Raw genomic sequence first — 21,297 nt, forward strand, 5'->3', positions numbered from 1 at the left:
AGGAGCGGGCAGGAATGCCCTCGGATCAGCCTCGGGGATCCTTGCTCCGGAAGAACTCGTGTCCGGCCCCCGCTGTGTCGGTAGAAGCCGACGATTTGGGGTTTTTTTTGTTTCTTTCCTTTTTGTTTGTTTGTTTAAATCTACTCGTCTCCGCACGCTCAGCCCCCCTGGCATCTGGGGGGAATAGTTTACTCCTATTTCTCAGGAGAAAGCAAAGTGCTGACATGCCCTCTGGTTTCCCTCGAGAGAGTTACAAAAGTTGAGTTTTTCTGTAAGTCATTGCTTGGCTTATGGCCCTTTCTTTGAGAGGCACTGTTTGATCACCCAGGTGCATCAGTCCCAGTTTCTGGAACAGGGAGGACTCCTGGGGTGGACAGGCCTGGCAGCCCCTTTAGCCAAAGGTGGTGCCTGGTCTGAAAAACAGAGGAAGCCAAAGGCGAATGCAGAAGAGCAATCCAGCTTTGCCACTACAATGACAGTGTATCTACTGATGGAAGAACTTTGTAGTTTAAACCCCCAAGCCCCAGGTCTGGTGCTGATGCAGTGTTAGGAACGTGCATGATCCCACTGGATCCTTCCTCTTCTGCCCCAACAAATGGATCACTGTGCACTAAGATCTGATAGCCTGGAGGGGAAAAGCCGTGTCTCTGTCATCATTAGGATGATAATATTTTCCTATTTTTTGTTACATTAGAGACAATACAGTAAGCTCACTTTGGGTTCACTGTTGGATGTGTGCAGACATTCATGATGGACGACTTTGTGTGAATTAAAGTTTGCAATGAGGCAATTTCTTTCATAATGATAAGCCATTCTGTTCTCTCAATAACACTAAGTATTTAAAGTTACTTTGGTATGCGTTAAAAATGAATAAACACAGACACACCTTGGACCAGACACACCTTGAGGTAAAACTGTCACGAAGAGAGCTTCAGGAGTGAACTAGAGGCTGAAAGAGTAAAGGGATAGACTTGAATCTGGTCAATTAACAGGTACTTTTACTGGTTATGTCTAATCTCAAAGCTGTACCAGATCATGTGTTGGAGAGCAGGACATGAGGAAGCTGCATTTTACTGCATTAAATTAATGCACAGGCTGACTATGTATGTGTCTCCTCATTGTTACTGATTTGCAGTACCATTTCAAATAGATGTAAAAAAATCTGCCATCTCCCTCTCTAATTCATACTCATCAGACTTCTGGCTTTGTAAATGGCAGCACTAACTTCATTAGTGTAGCTTAATTGCTTCCTTAATCAAAACTCATAAGTTAAACTTTGTTACCTGTTTTTGATTTTTTAAAAATAAAACTTCACAGCCACTGAAGATAACAAAATGTGTTGTTTTCAGCTTCACTGTTACTTTTGTTTTGTGCAGACTCTTGCATGTTTCTTTACTTGCCATCCCTGGGACAGCACAAAATGAAGGCTGTTGTAACTTTTGGCATTGTTGGTGTACTCCTTTAAAATTAACTTCCCCTCCGACTGTTTAGGCCATGTGACTTGACTTGGCTCTTCCTGGAGGCAAAGAATGCCTGGGGTGGGGCTGTACTGAAGTTTAAAATGGGGAGGATAGGGTCAGCACACTTCACAGAGGAGTTCTGCTCTTTGGTCCATTCTCTGGCTAATTACAGACACCATCTAAGTGTTCAGAGACTCTCACCAAGCCACCTTTCTCTCATGGCTTTTCCCAAGTTGTACATAATCTGAGCTTCTTCTTTAAATCAGCTTGACTAAAGGAGTAAACATTGATATTTCTGTTTATTTTCTTGCAGCTCTTGTAAGTACTCGCATGACATCATGAATGCAGAGAACAAGAAAGTTCTAAAAAAACACGATTTGTCTGGGCTCAGTGAGAATGAGCTGCAAGTCCTGCTTCTCCAAAATGACCCATTCTTCCTCCCTGATGTAAGTTGTACTGATTTCTTAAGAGAAAGTTCTCGCTCATTAGGAATGGGAGAGGGCAAGAGAGAATGTGGAGTTCTGATCTTCATGTCCAGCTGTTAAGATATGAAATGAGATTAGTCAGAATAAAGGAGGAATGGGAATGACAATGTGAAACAACATAAAGCCAGATCTGTGAAAGGGCTGTGTACTTAAAATAATAAAAAACCCACCCCCTGGGCAGTAAAACTGTTCAATAAGTACCCAGAGTACCCATCTGGAGAAGGCTCTGTCATCTGTGATACGTCAGGAGCAGACCTGCCCTCTGATAGCAGGAGGTGGGCAGCAAGGTTACAGCCTGTCTGGTGTGCCAGTTCTGTTATCCAAACAGGGTGGCCATAAAGCTGCTCAAAACAAACAAAGAAAAATGTCAGCAACTTCACCAGAGGTTTACAGAGGGTGAGATAAGCAAGAGAGAGTTGAAAGATCACAATAATTGTACATGTCTGTAGGGTAAAAGGCATGACCAAAACCCAGTTTGTTGCTTCTTCTCTATGAGATGAAGACTAGGAAGTGAGTGCCCCTTTCCTTTTCCAGTCCATCTAGGCCTGCACAGGCCTGCACACATTTTGGTGCTTGAGGGTGTAAGAGATGAGAAGAATCTGTGAGAAAATGACCAAATGACTGCAGTCAGTTTTGTATCAAATCTGGCTCTTCCAAAGTGCATGGAGTTTTTGTACACTGACTTTCTACAAAGGAATCTTTGCCCAGTTTGTATGCCACTCATTGATTTTGTTAAATTTGATTGAACATTCCATTCTGGTTCAGGATGTGTGTATGAGGGCAATACCGTGGTATGGCTGTTTGAAAGTCAGTCATATCCTCTTCTGGCTACAGCTGCTCCTGGTTAAGAAATTACCAAAGTACTGCCCTTGTCTTTTGCAGGTTATAATCTCCACAGATTTGTTGACACAACAGTTCTATTGTTTCTTTGTACCCTGCTGTGAAAGTGCTAGACTTCGACAAAACAGATTTTTTTTTTTTTATTGTGTAGTGTTTTAAAGTGTTTTACTGGCAGACTGAAGGAGCATGGTAGTAAGCAAGGAAAATACTAGTTGTTCCCAGTAGTGAGCAAATAGTAGCAAATGTTCTTGGTTGGTGTTACCCTTAAGTGCTTACTAGAAATCTGTTCAGCCCTCACCCCTGGCAGGCATCATTAATTACCTGTAATTAAGCACTTTAACTCCTATCATGCAGTAAAATAGCAAAACCAAGAGAAAACTGTGATCAGTGCAGGCCATTCATAAACCTGAGAGTTTGGAGGTTGGATGTAAAAGCCAATTTGGCTGTTTCCTGCTTAGAAATGCTGACTGGTTGTGTGTGTGAAGACATGGCATGTAGGAAGCTCTCAAGAAACAGGACACTTGGGAATTCTCTGACTTGAACTGGGGTTCAGAGTAAGAAAAACACAACAGCATCACAACATCAGGGTTGTTCACACTTTCCCTCACCTCTCTGGCTCTCTTGTTTTGTTTGTTTTGTTTTTTGGTTGGTTTTTGTTTCTTGGCAGGTGCAAGGGGACAGTGTTCTTTCTTGATGTATCTAAATAGTGGATTCCCTATTATCATGGTTTAAGCCCACATAAGTACCATGCAGCCACTTCATCTCTCCCACCCTGGTGGGATGGGGAGGAGAATTGGAAAAGAGGTAAAACTTGTGGGTTGAGATAAGGATACTAAAATAATTGAAATAGAATGTAATATAATAACTGGAATGAGAATGAGAGAGAGAAATTAGTAAAACCCAAGAGATTTCCCAGTACAGTTGCTCCCCACTCACTGACTGATGCCCAACTCCTCATCCCTGAGCAGTGGTTGGTGGCTCCTGGGAAGAGGGATTTGGAGGGGACCTGTGAGAGTCCCAGTGTGATATTGGGGCTCTCTGCCAGACAGCTGTGTGTTCTCCTCAAAGAAGCTTTCTTATTACAGGCTGCTCTGGGAACAAAACTGTTGCTGTGGTTCTTAGTGGTCAATATGAAGGAGCTTTTGGTCTGTGATTAGTTGCCTGGTCTGATTCTCTGTGTACCTCTTTTTCAGTGAATAGAGGAATAAGGAAGTGCATTGCTTTTTCCATATATACTCTAATGTCAAAGCATTCTTCTTATCATTTTGTAAGCTCGAATCTTCAATGCAGGATAAGCTTTACAAATAAGAAGTGCAAATTCAGTTTCAGCTCCATGAAATGATAACTCATTTGACACAGTGTGCATGTTTTTATGGAGATATTTGTTCTTTGTTGTTCATTATGCTGTAGGGGTTTTTAAAATGGAATAACTGTCAACCAGTCTGTCTTGGATCCATTTTTGGCACTTCTAAGCTTGTTGGGTTAGCTTTTCTTGGAAACAAAACATGGACAACTTCAAAACTGAAAAGGCATGAGTCAGCTTAAAATACCTGTTCCTCTGTGCAAGAAATCTGTCTAGATTAAAGAAGTCACAGCAAACACATGACTTTTAATCACCATTTTTCTGCTGTTAAAGCTGCATGCCTGTAGGACAAAGAAAAATTCTAATGTGCTTTTCCATTTCTTATTCTATCCTCTCCACTTTTAGGCCTGCCAGTTATACAACAAAAAGGGTAGTCACTGTATGCAGCAAAACAACTGCAACAAGCTCCATGTTTGTCAACACTTTCTCAAGGGGAAATGTAAATTTCCTCGATGCATAATGTCCCATAACCTCTTGGATAACCATGCCTTGAGAGTGTTGGAAACCGGAGGCATTGATGGAAAGACAGCTTCAAACTTCCAGGATATATGTGATTACAAACATATAGAATTCAACAGGGAACAGAAGAAGGTGTATGGTAAGTTGCAAGAAACAGTGGTCTTAATCATGATGTTGAGTTTGATAGAGGTAGAAACTGTTCTTGCCTTACCTCCCAGCTAAACCCCACAATCCTTTCAATGCTTTCAGTACACAACTACAGAAATGATTATTGGAAAAAGCCAGCATTTACAAGGATAAAAGAACTGAAGACAACTTTGGAAACAGTGCAATGCATGCTGGATGTGCCACCTTCAGGAGGTAATTACCTAGATAATAGTACCAACTCTTTCCTTGTGGAATCAGCTTTTGTATTTCTCTTCTTGCAATATACAGACATTTTTTCCCTCTTTGCTATTACGCACTTGCAAGAATGGAGTAAGTCATGGCACAGTCATGTGGGAGGGAAAACTGCACTTTTATTGCCTGAAGTACTGCATTCAAAACAGCAATTGAGTGGCTGGCAATAACAGTGACTAGCTAGGGTTTGTACCTGTAATTGCACCTCTGTTGTATCAGCAGTGGAGTGCTAGTGGAAAATCACACGTGGGATGGACATAGTTCTCCACAGAGACTGGGATGTTGCCAGCTAGCTGAGCCTGTGGCCCTGCAGTGCTGCTCATTCAGTTTTCTCACACAGATGCCAGCAGCACCGTGCCTGCCCACAGCCAAGACCAGTTGCCAAAGGGAGCGGAAGATAAAGTTCAAGGTATGGATTGTTTCTCACCCTCCAGTCTTGAGACCAGTGGCTTTCGTATTCCACACAGCCTGACAGCTCCCAGTGGTAGTTGAGTGCAGCTTATGTGTGTGCCTTGCTGTGTTCTGAAATCCATGGTGCCAGATGGCCAGTGGAGCAGTTCTGGAATTTCTGCCCAAGCATTGTGCAGCACTCTGTACTGTCCTGGACATGTTTTTTTCCTTCCTAGGAAAGTGAAAGAATTGTATCTGTGCATGCAGTATTTTTCCCTGCCTACTCTTTCTAGGCAATCAATATGGCTTTGTCAGTAGAGGTGTTGTCTTGATATACCTTCCAGAGAGTGAATAGCAATGGTAAATCTCTTGTTCTTCTGGGCAGAAGGACCTTGGCTTTAGAGCTTGTCAGAGTCCAGTACTCTCTGGACAGGTTCTTTTAGATACTCCACACATGGACAGTGTAATGTTTCATATCAAATCACACGTGGGATGGACATAGTTCTCCACAGAGACTGGGATGTTGCCAGCTAGCTGAGCCTGTGGCCCTGCAGTGCTGCTCATTCAGTTTTCTCACACAGGTCCCAGTAGCACCGTGCAAGACCAGTTGCCAAAGGGAGCAGGAGATAAAGATAAAGGTACGGATTGTTTCCAGCTCTCCAGTCTTGAGACCAGTGGTTTTCATTGGGCCTTGATTTCACACAGCCTGACAGCTCCCAGTGGTAGCTGAGTGCAGCTTATGTGTGTGCCTTGCTGTGTGCTGAAATCCATGGTGAAAAACTGAGGCTGTGATGTATATCACTGTTCAGCAGAAGCTGGGGCATGAGTGTGTTAACAGCATTGTTTTGGTCAAAAATCTAAAACAGCATCATATGGCTTGCTATGAAGAAAATTACATCTTATTCTACCCATGCCCAGTTGATGCCCAGTTCTGATGTAGCAAAGTGATGCAAAGTCCACTGTAAACAAAATACAGATGCTGACTTTTAAAACATAGCAATTACAGTGCACAGTTTAATCACAATAATAATGGGCTTCCCATTGCAGATCTGAATAATATACTCACTGCCTCAATATATACTCACTGGGTGTCCCCAGTCCCTGGGGATATAGAAGCCAGCTCAAGCCAGTTGCCCTTTTCAGAATTCTTTGGTTGGTTGTTTAGGTTTAATACCTCTGCGTGGGGCTGAGCTCTGTGCTCACTACACCCATGTTGGTCTGGCTGACTCTGAGAGAAACACTTCTACTCCCAGTCAGTCTGCTCAGCTGTCATTGGCTTTTATGAACCCTCTGGTCCCCTTGGTGTGGAGACAAAGTCAGCTTCTTTGTAAGAACCATGGTCAGTCACACCCTGTGTTGTTCTGAGCTTCCTGACACTGCCCTTGCCCTTCCTCACTGAGACTCCTTCCAGTGTCAGGGTTTATTGTTCAGTCACAAAGCCCTGACTTCTGTGTTGGGCTGTATGGGAGATAGTCAGAGTAAGGACCTATCTTTGCTACTGCAGTCAAATCCTTGTTATTTCTGGGATGAAGTACCAAATGCAGGATCTTTCTCTTAAAGCAAATCTAGACTGTGATGTTCTTTGCTGTAGGTAAAAAGGACAGTTCCTCTGATGAAGCTTCGAAGGACAACAAAGAAGATAACTGTGATGAGATCTGTTTGTTCTATGTCTGGAGGTACTGCAAAAACAAGGGTAAGCTTTATGAGAAGTAATGTTGAAGACTTGTCTGCAGAGAGACTCCTGCTCAATGGTTTGGGCTAGTGGTGACAGTTGTGTCTCCTCAGCAGTTTATTTTCTTTCCAAGTCATTAATAAACACTGTCAGAATTACAAACAGAATCAGAAAAAAAGCCAAATGGTATACTTAAACCCTTTATCCTCTCGATAATCCAGCCTATTTCAGCCCTTTTGATGGGGGCAGGCTTTAGGTGCATTTCTGTGGCAAAGCCCTTTGAGTGTGAAGTGTTACCCTTTCTGTTGCTAGATTTAAGTTATGAGTTGACTTTGTGCTGTCATTATTGACAGCTCATAAATGTATGTCACCCTTTATTCCTACTGTATCTATCCTATGTACATCAGATAATAGCCATCTTCTCCCCCATTAAGTAATTTAAAAAGTGATCTGAGGTGTTAAAACATCTTTAAAAGCCACAGTAGTTGTACCAGCTAAGCTGAAGATAAATCCAGTCCATTGTCTTTTTGGTAGTGTCCAGAACAGAGGTCTGAGGGAAGAATATAAGTAATTGTATTTGGGAGCTGTCCTGAAGAGTCATTTAACCCCCAGGTTTGGCTCTTCCTTTATTGTGAGGAGGTACCATGACATTTTCTTTCCCTGATCTTGTGCAGCCAGTTTCTAAAGGACTGCTACTCCTCTGACCACCTGGTCCTGACAAAACACCCTGTGTGATGTGAGCAGTGTACCTGGTGAAACTGTAAGGTCAGGCTCAAAGCAGCCCTACTGTGCCCACCAGATAACTAAACTCAAGTAGCTGTTGGAGTCTTAGTGTGCTTTATTGCTACATTGGGCTAGAAAGTTATAAGATGTTTGATCCATACTTGGATGTGGAGTGTCAGCCAGAAGAAAACCCTTCAGTTTTGCACAGAAGTGATCACAGAAGTGATGTTTTAGGAGAGGCTGCTAGCAATTTCCTCAGTGTCTGATAGGAAACCAATCAGTGCTTGGCTTTGGGAACTGCCAGCCTGTTAAACCACTGGGAAGCTGCACACGTCTCTGTGAAAAACACATGTTAAAGACAAAAAAACTCAAAAACTTTCTGTTTCCCCTTCCGGCTGGCAAAGAGGTGACATGGTGGGGTGGCCCCTGCCCCAGGTGCCCACTGGGCCCCCGTGGCTACCGGCCAGAGGCTGCTGAAATGCTAACCACTTCCCCCAGCACAGTGGAGCACAGCCTCCCGTGGTCACATAAGCATCTGCAGGCCCCAGGCAAAATGTTAACTCTTCCAATACTTCAATCCTCCCTCGAATGAGAGAATAAGACAGAAGTAGGAACACATAAAGAAACAACATAAGAACATCAACGTCGATGAAGAAGTCAAGTCCCAAATAAGAAAGATGAAGAAATGCCTTTAGTTTTAGGCTAAAATTCTCTTGTAAAACTATAGAAAAGGACTCTTTTCCCCCTTTAACACTTAAAAGTATGAGGAAATGAAAGTGTTCAAATTGTAGATATTGAGCAAAAACCTCCATACTAAAGTAAACAAGTGTTAAAGTAGCTACAATCCTATAAGAAGTTTGAACAGAAGAAGAGATGAGTGATAAAGATCCTATACTCCAAAGAAAGAAAATATCTCTATTCCTAGAGATAATTTCAGAGACAGATATTAAGAACTTTTGCTTTTAAACAACTCATGTTTAAACCAATACCCCACAAGCTGACATGGCCCACAAACACAACTAAGAGAAAAACTTACCAAAAATGAGAAAGATTTAATGATTACAAATTTCCCCAAACAGATGCTATTTGTAGAAATTAAGAGCCGTGAGAGAACTATTTTATTGTTGAGAAGTCTCCATAATATTAAGAAGGACTTCTCTCCCTAAGTAAACTAAAGAAAGACTATTCTAGAAGTAGTAAACTAACTAAAAATTTTAGGTTTTTTCTCTTTACATTATCAATGAGGAAAAAAAAAAAGTTGTAAAGGGAAGAGAAGTGTCCTAAAAATTGTTCTCTGATTCTTACTACTCTTTTAGTCACTATTAATAAATTTTTCTTTATACCCTTTTAAAATTTTGAGCTTATTTTATATTTCTCCTAATTCTCTCTCACAACAAAAAATAAATCAGTACATTCTAGTACGTGCACTAGTAATTAACCAACACTAAACCCACCACACTAATTAGTACATTAATCAAAAAATCTCAAATTAGTGAACCAAAACCACTACAGGTGTCTTTCAAATACATTTGGCTCTGTGTATATATGTATATATATGTTGCTTTTCTTGATAAGACTGCAGAAACACACTCCCCTTCTGTTTTCAGCACTCTTCTTCATTGCTTATACCAAAGCCCAGGAGAGAAAGCCTCAAAGTATAAAAGATGCTGGTTCTATTTTGGTTTTTTCTTGTCTTGCTCTCTGTGTTAATGACTGCAGAATTCTTGACTATGTCTGATTTTGTTACAGATAAATGCAAATCTGTTCATTACCATTTGCCATATAAATGGGAGATATATGACGGGTTGAACTGGAATGCACTTTCCATGATGGAGGAAATTGAAAAGGCCTATTGTGACCCAAAGAACAGCAGGTGTAGTAATGCTGGACTCCTTGCTTGGAGTATTGTGATTGAGCCTGTGTAGGAAAACTTGTGTTTTCTTCCTAAAGATGTCTGACTTCTCAGCTTCTGGTTACTGAACCTCTCAGAAGCTGGGAGGATGTAAAAACAAGAATTTTTCCTTTAGAAAAGCAAAGAAAGAATGATTGCATGAAAATCCCACTCCAGTTTTGTCTTCTAAAAATAACAAAACTGTATCTTGCATGTTAAACTGTACAAAGTAAAAAGCCAGTGTTTAAAATTTTAGTATTTCAGATCACTAATCAGTTTACAGTAATGAAGTTGGGCCTTTTGACAGCATTTCAGAGCTGGTCCTTCTGTATAGCTATTTCTTTCCTACTACAGCTAGTATCTATAATAACAATAATAGTAATCTAACATACCTAGAGACATTTTATGAAATGTCCTTTGTGTAAGCAGCCCATTTTTTTTTTTTTTTTATTTCTATTTGAAGAGTGTGTTTTCCTTTTAGCTCCTTTCTGAAAAGTCCTACTCAAAGCGACCTGGATTCATTGGGCACCCCAAGTTTGGCTTCACAAAATGGTATTCTGGTTTTGGCCCATGCCTCTTAAGGCACCAGCTGATTTTGGTTGGCAGTTTTCTGGAGATCACAAGCAATATTCCCAAGAGGAGGCTGCCATCAAAATCTTCCTGCCTGAGAATTAACTTTTCAAGCCTTGCAGGAGTAAGAGCCCAGGTGGCTCCAGTGATGAATGCAGTTTGCAGAACTCACAGCTGTGGTTGCTGTGATTTATCCTTGGTAACCACAGAAAAAGAACAAAGTTGATAGGCTGCAGGTGATTGCTGGCAAATTCAGTCACACACTTTGCACATTCTGCTTATGTACTGAGAAAGACTGTAACCACGCTTAGTTATCACAGAAGTTCCTTTTGCCACACTGTACTTGGAGCCTGACATTGTAAAGCTGGCAGTGCCACAAGTGACTGAGGTGGCATTTGGTGTCTCACAGGCCAGAGTTCACTTCTGAAGCTTGGAAATGGCTTTCAGAGCTGCCATGTGCTGTGGGAAAGAAATACTCCTATTTCAGATCTAATTGAGTTTGGTTACTTTATATTAAAGAAAACAGCACTAAACTGGGGATGATAGGATAAAATATGCACTGCTAACTACAATAAACCTGAATTTGTCCTTACAGCTTCCCAAGTAAGAACATTAATTTCCAGACAATGACCTGCTCTTCTTCTTTGGTTCGACGTCTCTCTACACCATCATCAGTCACAAAACCCACATTCCTCCTGACCACACAGTGGATTTGGTACTGGAAGAATAACCAAAACGAGTGGATTGAATATGGAGAAGAGGTGAGTTCACATCCTGTGCTTTGAGTCACTTCTGCAGGAATATGGGGAGCCTCTCTGCACCCTTTCCCCTTTTCTCAACAGGATTAATTGAGTCCTTGTGCTTGAATTTTACAGCGTTGGGTAAGGCAGTGAAACTACATCTGTTCATAACAGATGTGATAAAATGCTGACAGGCTGGAGGAAAGAGAGCTCCCTTTTGGAGTAGTCCATGGCTCCTACAGAGATTTAAAATACAGACACGGCTCTTAAGATACTTGGGAAGAAGTTGCCTCTTTTCTAAGCAATGCCCTACTTCCTAGCACATGCAAGGATTGCTCTGCTCTCTCAGATCAAATGCAGTCTTCTTCCATGTATGTCCAAGTCCTCATGAGAACGTAGTCTATCTGAAAAATGCAGGAAAAGAAATACATATAGAATCTCACCTTCCCCCAAGGCAGATGAGTTTATCCCATATGGTTTACAGTGGAGGAGCACAAATGGTAGAACACAAAGGTGATGCAGGGACTTGGAAAAGTACACAGAGAAAGGTTTTGGATAGAGTGCAGTTTAAAAGACTCAGAGTAACCCCAAAGAGTACTCAACCTCAGGGAGTCACCCAGGTCCAGGAGAGATCACAGCTGTCCAGCTGCTCTTTAGCAGGGACAGCTTGCAAGGAGCTCACTCAGGCTTTCCTGGCTGTGGAATAAAGTGGCTGGCTCATAGGTAAATCACAAGCAAAGTAAAATGTAGGAGTGAGACTCCTTACACCTGCAACTTTTTTTTTGTTCCTTGGCAAATTAGTCTTGGAAGAACCACCTGCTATTCATGCATTAATCACATCATCAGCGTTTGTTTCCAAGCTCATATGCACCAATGCTCTCACCATGTCACCCTGTTCCTTTGTGGGTTTTCAGATAGCAGGTTGGAGCTAGAAAAGTTCTTGGCCTAGGCCCTTGCTTCCTTTGGAGCCTGAACCAAACTAGCTCTGGTTTGGTAAGGAGTTGAGTGTACCCATCACAGCTGGTTGCAGCTCAGCCTTGCCCCCTTCCCTGCTGAGGAACTGGGCAGAGAGTGATAAAACTTGTGGGATGAGATAAAGACTAAAAGATAAAGCAAAAGTATACGCACAAGGAAAGCAAAACAAGGCATTCATTCCCCTCTTCCCTTGGACAGGGAGGTGCTCAGCCATCCCAGGAAAGCTGGGCTCCATCACAGGTCACAGTGACTTGGGAAGACAAACTCCATCACTCCAAATGTCTCTCCTTCCTCCTTCCTCCAGCTTTGTGTACAGGAGTGACACCTTACGGTCTGGGATGTCCCTGTGGCCAGTTGGGGCCAGCTCTCCTGGATGTGTATCCTCCCAAGGCCTTGTGCCCCCCAGGCCCAGCACCGGTGGGGGGAGAGGAGCAGAAAAGGCCTTGGCTCTGTGCATGCCTAAACTAAATAATAACTAAAACATCCCTGTGTTATCAGCACTGCTCCAGCACAAATCCAAAACACAGCCACTACCAGCTACTGGGAAGAAATTTAACTCTACCCCAGCCAGAACCAGCACAACTTGTTACAGGAATTTAAAATTTCTAATTATATATTTGTGTTTATGTTACAAATATTCAGTACTCAGCCTCAGGCCACCGTAGTTCTGGGTAGATTCCTTGTCATCCTACACTTGGCCTCTTCTTTCCCTCTACCCCAGCCAGTTATCCAGGATTTAGTCCTGACTGTGATACTTCTCATTCTCTTTATTTCTTTCTCTTCTCCCCACAAAGGAAGAAGGGAACAGCACAACCTCACCATCTTCTGCTGTTATTGAGAATTTGTATCAAGCAGATCCATGTGCCATTGTACCTTTCCAAGCTGGCCAACATCAGTATGAACTCAATTTTAAAGGTAGTAATTTTAAAGGTTCTCATCTACAGCTATGCAATGCTTTATAGACTCTTGCAAAGTCTCCCTGCTTTTAGAGGGTATGAGTTCCTTTCCTGACACCACCAGTTTCACTTACTGGAAGTGAGGTAGTGGTGGCCCAGAGCAAATTCCTCACAAAAGTAACCTTCTCCCCTTGTTCCTTGACACTCTCCAGACTCACATCTGACCAGAAATATAAACGTTCATAGTCTTCACCTAAAGTCATAGTAAACTTTAAGGAAAGTAAGTAACACTGTGGATGGTAAAAAATACAAGTTAGGCATCTTTGTGTTACTGTAGCAATGTTTAAAGAGCGTTGAGTGGCTTGAGGGAGCAAGCAGGATAGGCACAGGTTCAATCATGGAGTTACAGGAAAGACAGGAAGCTTATACAGCCTTTGTGCTACTCCTCAGCAGGTAGAATTGACAGTGAATGTGAGCTTTCATTAAAAAATATGCAAAATATGCAGTTTTCATTAAAGAATAACTGATGAGGACAAGATGACCCTTTCTTGTAGACTTACTCATGACTTTTTTTTTTCCTTCTCTTTTTTCTCCTCAAGAAATGATTCAGACAAACATCAGTTTTAAAACTCGAAGACAAGTTTGCAGGCGACCAAAATTTGTGTCTTCTGAAGATGTGCAGAAGATAAAGACAGGGTAAGTGCTCCTTAGTTTGTTTTTTCATATTTTAGAAGTAATCATAAGGCAAAATGGGTCCCAGTGCTGGCAGTAGCTGTACAAAGAACACAGGTGCTGCTGGAGATTGCCTATCCAGGGGACTGAAAACCAGAAGCTGTATCACAAACTGCTGTCTTGGTGCCTGGGATGCATGTTACTCCAGCCACAGCTGTTACTTAAAAAAACAAGTGCAAGAGGCTGTGATGGTTGAGTGGCAGCATGCAGAGCCCAGCCTACAGACTGAGGCTATTTCCCAGTTTCTTTATGGTTTATTTTGTTCATTTTTAAATAGAGGAATTGGCCAAAGGGGATGCTCCAAATGTGAGTGTTTGGAGCAGTACTAGAATTACTAACGCTTCATTTTCTGTCTGTTTGCAAGCAGCCAAAGGGATTCTTCTATTCCAAATCAGACCTGTCCTAGTCACTGGGATGCATCTGCACTGCCTGACTTTGGATACAAGGTATCTTTTTTGTTTCTGCCCCTTCTTGTAATTCTGATGGATAGGCACAGTTCAGAGCTTAACTGAATCAACTGTAACTGTATGGATGCTAAAAAGGGACAGGAGGAATTTCTTGGGTGGGTGTGCTGAAGGTCTAGATGATCTCCCAAGGGCTCATAAAACAAGTGCCAAATTGCCTTGAACTTCAACTGCATTTTAGGTGTTTATCTACATACCAAAAACTCCCCAAACCAAAAACTCAAAAACTCCAAACAACAAACCCAAAACTCACCAAGTTCAACACAGGAAGAGTAAATTTGGATTGGAGATCCAGGAAAGGAAATCTCTGTATCCTCCAGTACTGTCACATACATCATGGATCTGAGCGCAGACCTTGGCCTCAGGAAATGGCAGAAATAAAGATCTACAACCATAAAATAAAACAAAAACCATTGCAGTGATGTCTTCCACAAAACAAACGCAACCCCTGTCAGCCCAAAGTCTGTGTTGTTATTTGGTCTACCAAGACCAAAATATGTGGGTGTTTTTTAGATTTCTAGGTCCTGCAGTCCTTCTGGAAGAGCAGCACAGTTTGTGGAAGTACTGCAGGACTCTAGAAAAAAAGACTTTTTCATGTTACACGGGCCCTTTGTGTAGTGCTTTTGACCCTGCTTGAGGAGCAGTCTGAGGCTTTCCTTGTTGACTGTGTCACAGAATCTTGTGTGATGCTGACCAGCTTGTGTTGGCACAGCTACCCTGGGGGCTGAGGAACAGCAGTGTGTGGCTGTGTGTCAGTGTCATGGGTGGAGTAAAGCACTTCACTTACAAGAGAGGAGTGCTATGTTGATATAAAATCACCATTTGATAAAATTTGATAGTGAAGGAGACAGTGGTTTAACAAGATTTGATAGCAAAGGACACTTGATTATTTACTGCTTACACAGGGTCAGACAAAACTGCTAGAGAGTCCCTCCTGTTGAGTCATGACTTCCATAAAGAAAAGATTAAATAATAATGAGAGTGTGTGGGAATCTGGCAGGCAGCCCCTTTGAAGATTTGCCTGTGATATTTGGAGCCCAGTGGAAGTAACACAGGAATATGGTCTTCCCTTGGCTTATCAGCATCTTAACTAGCAAGCATAAAATTTTCCAAAGAATGCCAGAAAGACAGGTAGCTCTGTTCTCTTCAGGTCTCTTGAGCTGTGTGTACTTAATTGCTTCCCGTACTTGCTCTGAAAACTTGTCTGAATTTTAGTTGAGTGCATTTGTTGGGGTGTTTCTGGAGTCACTGGGGTGAATGTAGGAAGCTTTGGAACACATAATATCTTTTGGTTGTACATGTGGGGATGTGTGAGTAGAAGGAGCTCAGTTTGCTTGCTCAGTTGGCACCTAAGAAAATATCTCTTTAACTTGTGAGTGCCTTTCACAGGAAAGGAAATGTGACAGTGCCTGTTGGCACTAAAAGTGAAAGCCTGGGCTAGATTAAATCTTTCTGTGGGACCCTAAGCTTGTTTTTTTTGCAGTAGGTAATATTGGGAGTGGCTGGGATTCTGCATGCTTGTGGTGACCATTGTAAGAGCTGACAGCTACAACTCGATGAACTGCCTTCTCTTCAGACACTGACAAATAATCCTGGCAGAATCTGCTGTGCTGGAAGTGATCTGTTTTAAAAAGGAACCTGTGAGATAGGCAGAAAGTTATCTTGGCTTAAAATGCGATGCTGTGTTTTGGTAACATTGCTTATTTTTTGAGTATTGCCATGTCTTAATCTGTAAGTCATTGAGAACAGTTCTGTAGAAAGAAGTGTATAAAATGCACAATGGAAATTGGTAACACTGATTGGAAAGTTGGTGTGAATTTCTCCTGTCTTTGTTTTCACAAAGTGGAATTAGTCGTTTTTAAATGCTTTAAAGGAAAAAAAAAAAAAAGAATTTATTATATCGTGAAACTTCTTGCTGGGTTTAAAATTGTCTCTTTAATGTACAGCTGAGAAAAGTGTGCACTGGATGTGTGGTTTCCTGTCAGTTTTTGTGTGGTTGATGTGCTGCTGAATCCTGGCCACAGGCAGGCCAAGGACTGCTGCACTGTACCAGGCACAGGATGCAATGTGAAGAGTGTGTGTGCATTTTACAGATGTCAGTTCTGGTGGGGTCACTGCCACCAGCACCAGCCCTGCTCCTTCCAACACCCCCGTGAAGCAGAGCTCAGGGTGTGAGTCACAGAGTTCTGCTCTTGTGCAGTCATACACTGGTGGGAATTGCAGCCAGAGCAGTGATTCCTTCTCTGCCTTGGGAACTCTGCTCCTTGATAACAGGGTAGCAAATGCTCACACTCAGTGGGATTTCCTTTTCAGGCCTGAAGGTGAAAAATGCTGAAGAAGTTGTGTAGTTATGCCATATCAGCCTTCAACAGCAGTGTGATGCTGTGATCCTTTATTAGCACTAGAAGCATCCTTGGGGAAATAAGGACAAACACACAAGTTCCCATGGAAAGGAGAACAGTTTGTTGTCAGGTCATCATATGATAAAATAATGCAAGTACCTTTCTTACAGGTTTAAGCCATGTGTAACATGGCTGACCCTCTGTTTTACCTAGAAAGGTTTCAGTTCCTCAGGAGGAGATCATAGAATCACAGAATAGGCTGAGTTGGAAGGGACCCACTGGGATCATCGAGTCCAACACCTGCACAGGACACCCCAAGAATCACACCATGAGCCTGAAGGATGCAGCAGAGCAAAAGTACATTTGTAGTTTAAGTGGAAATTGTTCATGTATAAATAAATTTGCAGATGACACACCTGAAGGATAGGGCCATCCGAAGGGATGTGGACAAACTCAAGAGGTGGCCCATGGGAATCCCATGAAGTTCAACAAGTACCGGTGCTGCACCTGGGCCAGGACAACCCTTGGGGTCAATTCAGGCTGGGGATAAGCAGATGGAGCAGCCTTGGGAGAAGGACTTGGGGGTGCTGGTGGTTAGAGATGGACATGCCCTGCCCCTGAACCCCCCTTGTGCTGAGCTGATAATTTACAAGGGCCTGGAGTGACAAGACAAGGGAGGATGGCTTCAGATTGATAGAGAGTAAGTTTAGACTGGGTATTAGGAAGAAATTCTTCCCTGTGAGGCTGGTGAGGCCCTGGCACAGGGTGCCCAGAGAACGTGGATGTGCCACCAGTGGAAGTGCCAGATTGAACGGGGCTTGGAGCAACCTGGGATAGTGGAAGGGGTCCCTGCCCGTGGCAGGGGGATGGGATTGGATGGGCTTTAAGGTCCCTTCCAACCCAACCAATCTGTGATTCTAAATAAATATATGAAATACAGTGACATGATCTTCATCCTGTAGGTGATGGTGAGCAACTTGGGCTGTGGTGCCACAGACTGCAGACAATCAATACTTGCACATCCTGATTGTTTTATGTGCTGTGCTGTAAAGCTTTGGAAAATGCTTCTGTATTGAGACATGGGAAATTTTACTCAATTTTTTAAAGGCTTTTAAATAAATTCAAAGAAATAGTTCTTTCTTGTGCAGCTGACTTTATTCTTAATCTTCAGAACGCTTCCCTGTGAGCGATCTTCTCATTAGTAAGTGCTTAAATGTACCTGTGAAACACAAGTTCTATCCTACTTTATTTTCTTTCTAAGCTCAGCCTTCTAAAACATGGAGTTTTTGGCTGGTAGGGTAAGATGTTAGTTTCCTTGTTACCTTTTAGGATGGCCACAGCTTTCCTGCTTGAAACACTTTGGAACGTGGGCTGTTGGGATCTCACTTTGTAATCTTAAATTCCTGCTTGGCTTAAGTTGTGGTGAAGTGGAAAGTATTACCAGGTGACATGAGCCTGCCAGCATCACACTTTTGCAGTTTATGGAGATAAATGTTGATTCTAGAAGGTAAAATACATGAATTACTTTGGAGAAAAAAATGGAAAATTCATGCATGACATAAACAAGCAGAAGAGCCCGAGTAATGTTTTAATTATGTTTTGCATTAAATTCTCTTTGGGAAAAATGAGCATTTCTTAATGGATTTTTAAACACAAAATGTATGGATAAATAAATAAAAGTATAATGGCTAAATAAACTTTGTTTCCTTTGGGAAAGGAGATGTATTTTTTTAAGCAGATATTTGGTGTCACATTTGTTTAGAAATGTAGGGGGTTTTTTTTGAAGTCCGTATTTAAGTAATGCTTTCTATGTTCTAACTTTGAAAAGGTAAGGCACCACAATGCCAGGAGGGTATTTATGTTTTGTTTGTTTAATCTTTAATAGCTGAAGCTCCCATAAATGTCTAATTACAAATGATACTGTTATCTAAGATCTTTTTTTCTTAATCAGCTTTAGATATAAAACTGACTGGAATAATCTGTCAAATTTTTTTTTTTCCAATTTCTGTTCCATTGAGATTTAAAGTTGCAGGTGTCAACTCTTGGAGATGATAAACCTTTCGACATCTTTCCTGAAGAGAGGTGAGGTGTCCTTGCAAAGCTGGAGTGACAGACTGATTTACTTGGTGGTATTTGGTTATTAACAGTCATGATCTGAAGCATTTAATTACCCTTCATAAGCATAGTTTGGGGACCCTTCTGAAAGTGTTTCTGCTGGAATTAGGCTTCCGTGTGTTCCAAACTCACTGCAGCCTCATGCCTTTTTTTGCTTTGGTTTGTATTTTATAGGCGGTGGTGATCAGCAGCACAACCTCTGAATACAATGAAATAAAGCAGCTGTTTCATCAGACTATGAAAAATTACAGCATCCTTAAAATACAGAGGATTCAGAATCCATCCCTCTGGAAGGTGTTTCAGTGGTTAGTACTTGTTTCCCTGTCCTTATGAGGAGGCAGTCTCCAAGAACAGGTTGTCCTGTATGTGCTTTCTAGGAAAGAAAGGAGGTTGCCACCTGTGCCTTAACGTGACTGGTATTTTGTTATTAGCAATTTCAGGGGTGAGATTGGTGTGTGAGGCATTCCACAGATTGCCATGCTCTGTGGGGAGGTTCCCTTTGCATGGCTCCTTGGAAGAGGGGGAGAGGAGCATGGAGAGAAAGACACACATGATGCAGAACTGGGCTGAGGATACCTACAGGGATGTGGAACAGTGATTGTCGATGGAGCAATAGCTAGCTGCCTGCTGCACACGTGCTCTGTCTGTTACAAATCTTTATCCATTAGAGTATATGAAATGCTAAAGAGAGTAAAGGCTGCTTGGGCCTTTTTGTTCCAGTCAGGTTTATTTAAGGTGCCTTTGCTGAACAAAGTCAGTATTCACTGAGAAAGAATCCTTGTGTTTTAACTTGATGATCTCTGAGTTCCAGAGGTCCTTTCTGGTTTTCAACATCTGCATCAGTGATACTGAACACTGGGTGCTTAGGCCAAGCTGGATACCAGCAGATTAGAGCTGGGGTTCAACCGTGTTCAGGCTAGTTTGATGTAGGATTAAGCTGTTGCTTAGAACAGTTGTAGTTTAAAACAAGAGTAAGCATTCAAGGACGGTATGGAATGGTCATGGAGTAGAAAAATACGGCTCAAATAAATGCTTTCACCTGCAAAATGATGGAACCTAGAAAGTTATCAGCTACTAATTCATAAAACCTTTTTATCTAGCAAAACATAAGAGACTTCAAAACATGTAATACTGCATATTTTTTATCCTCCTCCAATGAAGTAATTAAGCTAAGCAGGCAGAGTTTAACATTGCCAAGTCCAGAGGATGATGGAGTAATTTGGGTTGGAAAAGACCTTAAAGCTCATCCAATCTGCCATGAACAGGGACATCTTCCACTGTGCCAGGTTGCTCCAAGCCCTGTCCAACCTGGCCTGGAACACTTTGAGGGATGGGGCAGCCACAGCTTCTCTGGGCGCCCTGTGCCAGGGCCTGACCACCCTCGCAGTAAGTTCTCAGTGAACAAGTATTCAGTCCATTGCTCTTAACTTTCCATTTACTAATTTACAAGTTGGAAGGATTCTCCCTTCCCCCCGGCTTAATTTGTGGCTGATGACTCTCTGGAGAATATTACTGCCTTGTCCTCTTCAGCAGCTTCTGAAAAACTGAGAGGTGTCTGGATGCTGTGGAATAATGATGGGAAATATGAGTTGAGCCTTTTGTTGTGATTTCTGTTTTGACCCTGTTCACAGATCAGTCTGTGACCCTGGACTCAACCAGTGGGGTGAGCAGTGGGCAAAGCAGGCTGGGTTTGTGTCCTGGCCCCATCTCCCCAGCAGCACTGACCTCTCAGGGGCAGGAGCTGGGGCTGTGGCACAGAGCACAAGCTGCCTCCAGCTTTGAGCCACTGTGGAAGCACAGAGCCCCTGAGGTTACTGGTGCCTCCGCTCCATTGAGAGCTTGAGTGGGAAGGCACTTTACAGCACAACCAGGAGGGCCCTACAGAGGAGCCACAGGTTGGCACAGTGGTGACTGGAATAGTGCCAAATGCCTAAATTCCCTGAGTAAAGCCAGAATTATCTAGAATTGCTGAGCAGTGGTGTCAGTACTGTGCTCATCTCGTACTTGGTCATCATGCTGCTATTGTGTCTCATCTGAGGCGAGAGCAGGCTGGAAACCTCATCCAGCTGACATTTTCATGGATGTTACACAGTTGTTCGAATTGTTTTAAAAAACACTTTTTTCCCTTTTCTTCCATTGCTCACATTCTCCTCCCCTTAATTTCTGTCAGGCAAAAAGAGAAGATGAAAAGGGAGAATGGAGGAAAGGAAGTTCAGGAAAAACGCCTGTTCCATGGAACTGATGTCACCTCCATGGAAACGATCTGCAGTCAGAACTTTGACTGGAGAATTTGTGGAAGCAATGGAACTAACTATGGGAAGGGTATGTAGAAAGTGAGATGTCTGCTGAGACTCCCCTGCTAGTGGAGCAGTCAGAGGTTCTGAAGTCTTTAACTACAGAAGGACAAAAAAGATAAGAATTGGTATTATGATCCTTCTGAAGAGGGCCAAGATTTGCTTTGGGTTGGTGTCAAAAGTATTAGTGATTTGGGATTTGCTGTAGGTGGCATTTTCTGATGTCTGAGGTCGTAATTTGAACTTACAGTTCAAAATTCAGTTCAAAAAATCAGTTTGTATGGCAGGGAGCAGAGGGGCATGTATGCCCTCAGTGTGATCATGGAAGGTCCTCATGTTTTCTTGTCTGTCCCTCTCATCTCAGCACACAGTCCTGTAGTGTGCTTATTGGTATAGCTTAAAAAAATTACTCCTGAAATAGCAAATAGTGAATGGAAATTATATAGTGCAGTCCCCTCTCTTGCAAAAATTTTGGTGGTATTTTGTA

The 21,297-nt window shown here is 42.3% G+C and overlaps 2 protein-coding genes across 6 annotated transcripts in view; one reads left to right on the forward strand and one right to left on the reverse strand.

Moving 5' to 3' along the window:
- The window catches only part of LOC121332887 (zinc finger CCCH-type antiviral protein 1-like), a 24,653-nt gene that overhangs the window by 591 nt on the left and 2,765 nt on the right, over window positions 1-21,297 (forward strand). Inside the window, exons 2-14 of one of the 5 annotated variants that reach the window (XM_041398777.1) lie at window positions 1,774-1,906; window positions 4,494-4,746; window positions 4,857-4,967; window positions 5,347-5,415; window positions 5,978-6,034; window positions 6,988-7,089; window positions 9,541-9,664; window positions 10,848-11,013; window positions 12,762-12,882; window positions 13,463-13,559; window positions 13,960-14,041; window positions 18,691-18,821; window positions 20,687-20,838. In XM_041398777.1, coding sequence (XP_041254711.1) covers window positions 1,774-1,906; window positions 4,494-4,746; window positions 4,857-4,967; window positions 5,347-5,415; window positions 5,978-6,034; window positions 6,988-7,089; window positions 9,541-9,664; window positions 10,848-11,013; window positions 12,762-12,882; window positions 13,463-13,559; window positions 13,960-14,041; window positions 18,691-18,821; window positions 20,687-20,838 — 1,598 coding nt within the window. Of the gene's footprint in view, window positions 1-1,773; window positions 1,907-4,493; window positions 4,747-4,856; window positions 4,968-5,346; window positions 5,416-5,977; window positions 6,035-6,987; window positions 7,090-9,540; window positions 9,665-10,847; window positions 11,014-12,761; window positions 12,883-13,462; window positions 13,560-13,959; window positions 14,042-15,542; window positions 17,731-18,690; window positions 18,822-20,686; window positions 20,839-21,297 lie in introns of those variants that run through there. The other 4 variants (XM_041398778.1, XM_041398780.1, XM_041398779.1 and 1 more) reach the window with 4 other exon arrangements.
- Window positions 17,778-21,297, reverse strand: part of TTC38 (tetratricopeptide repeat domain 38) — a 24,542-nt gene continuing 21,022 nt past the window's right edge. Inside the window, exon 15 of the mRNA XM_041398784.1 lies at window positions 17,778-17,901. The gene's annotated coding sequence lies outside the window, so the exon portion shown is untranslated. The remainder of the gene's footprint in view (window positions 17,902-21,297) is intronic.

This window comes from Onychostruthus taczanowskii, unplaced genomic scaffold, assembly GCF_017590055.1.
Source record: "Onychostruthus taczanowskii isolate IOZ18803 unplaced genomic scaffold, ASM1759005v1 scaffold15, whole genome shotgun sequence".
Classification (NCBI taxonomy): Eukaryota; Metazoa; Chordata; class Aves; order Passeriformes; family Passeridae; genus Onychostruthus; species Onychostruthus taczanowskii.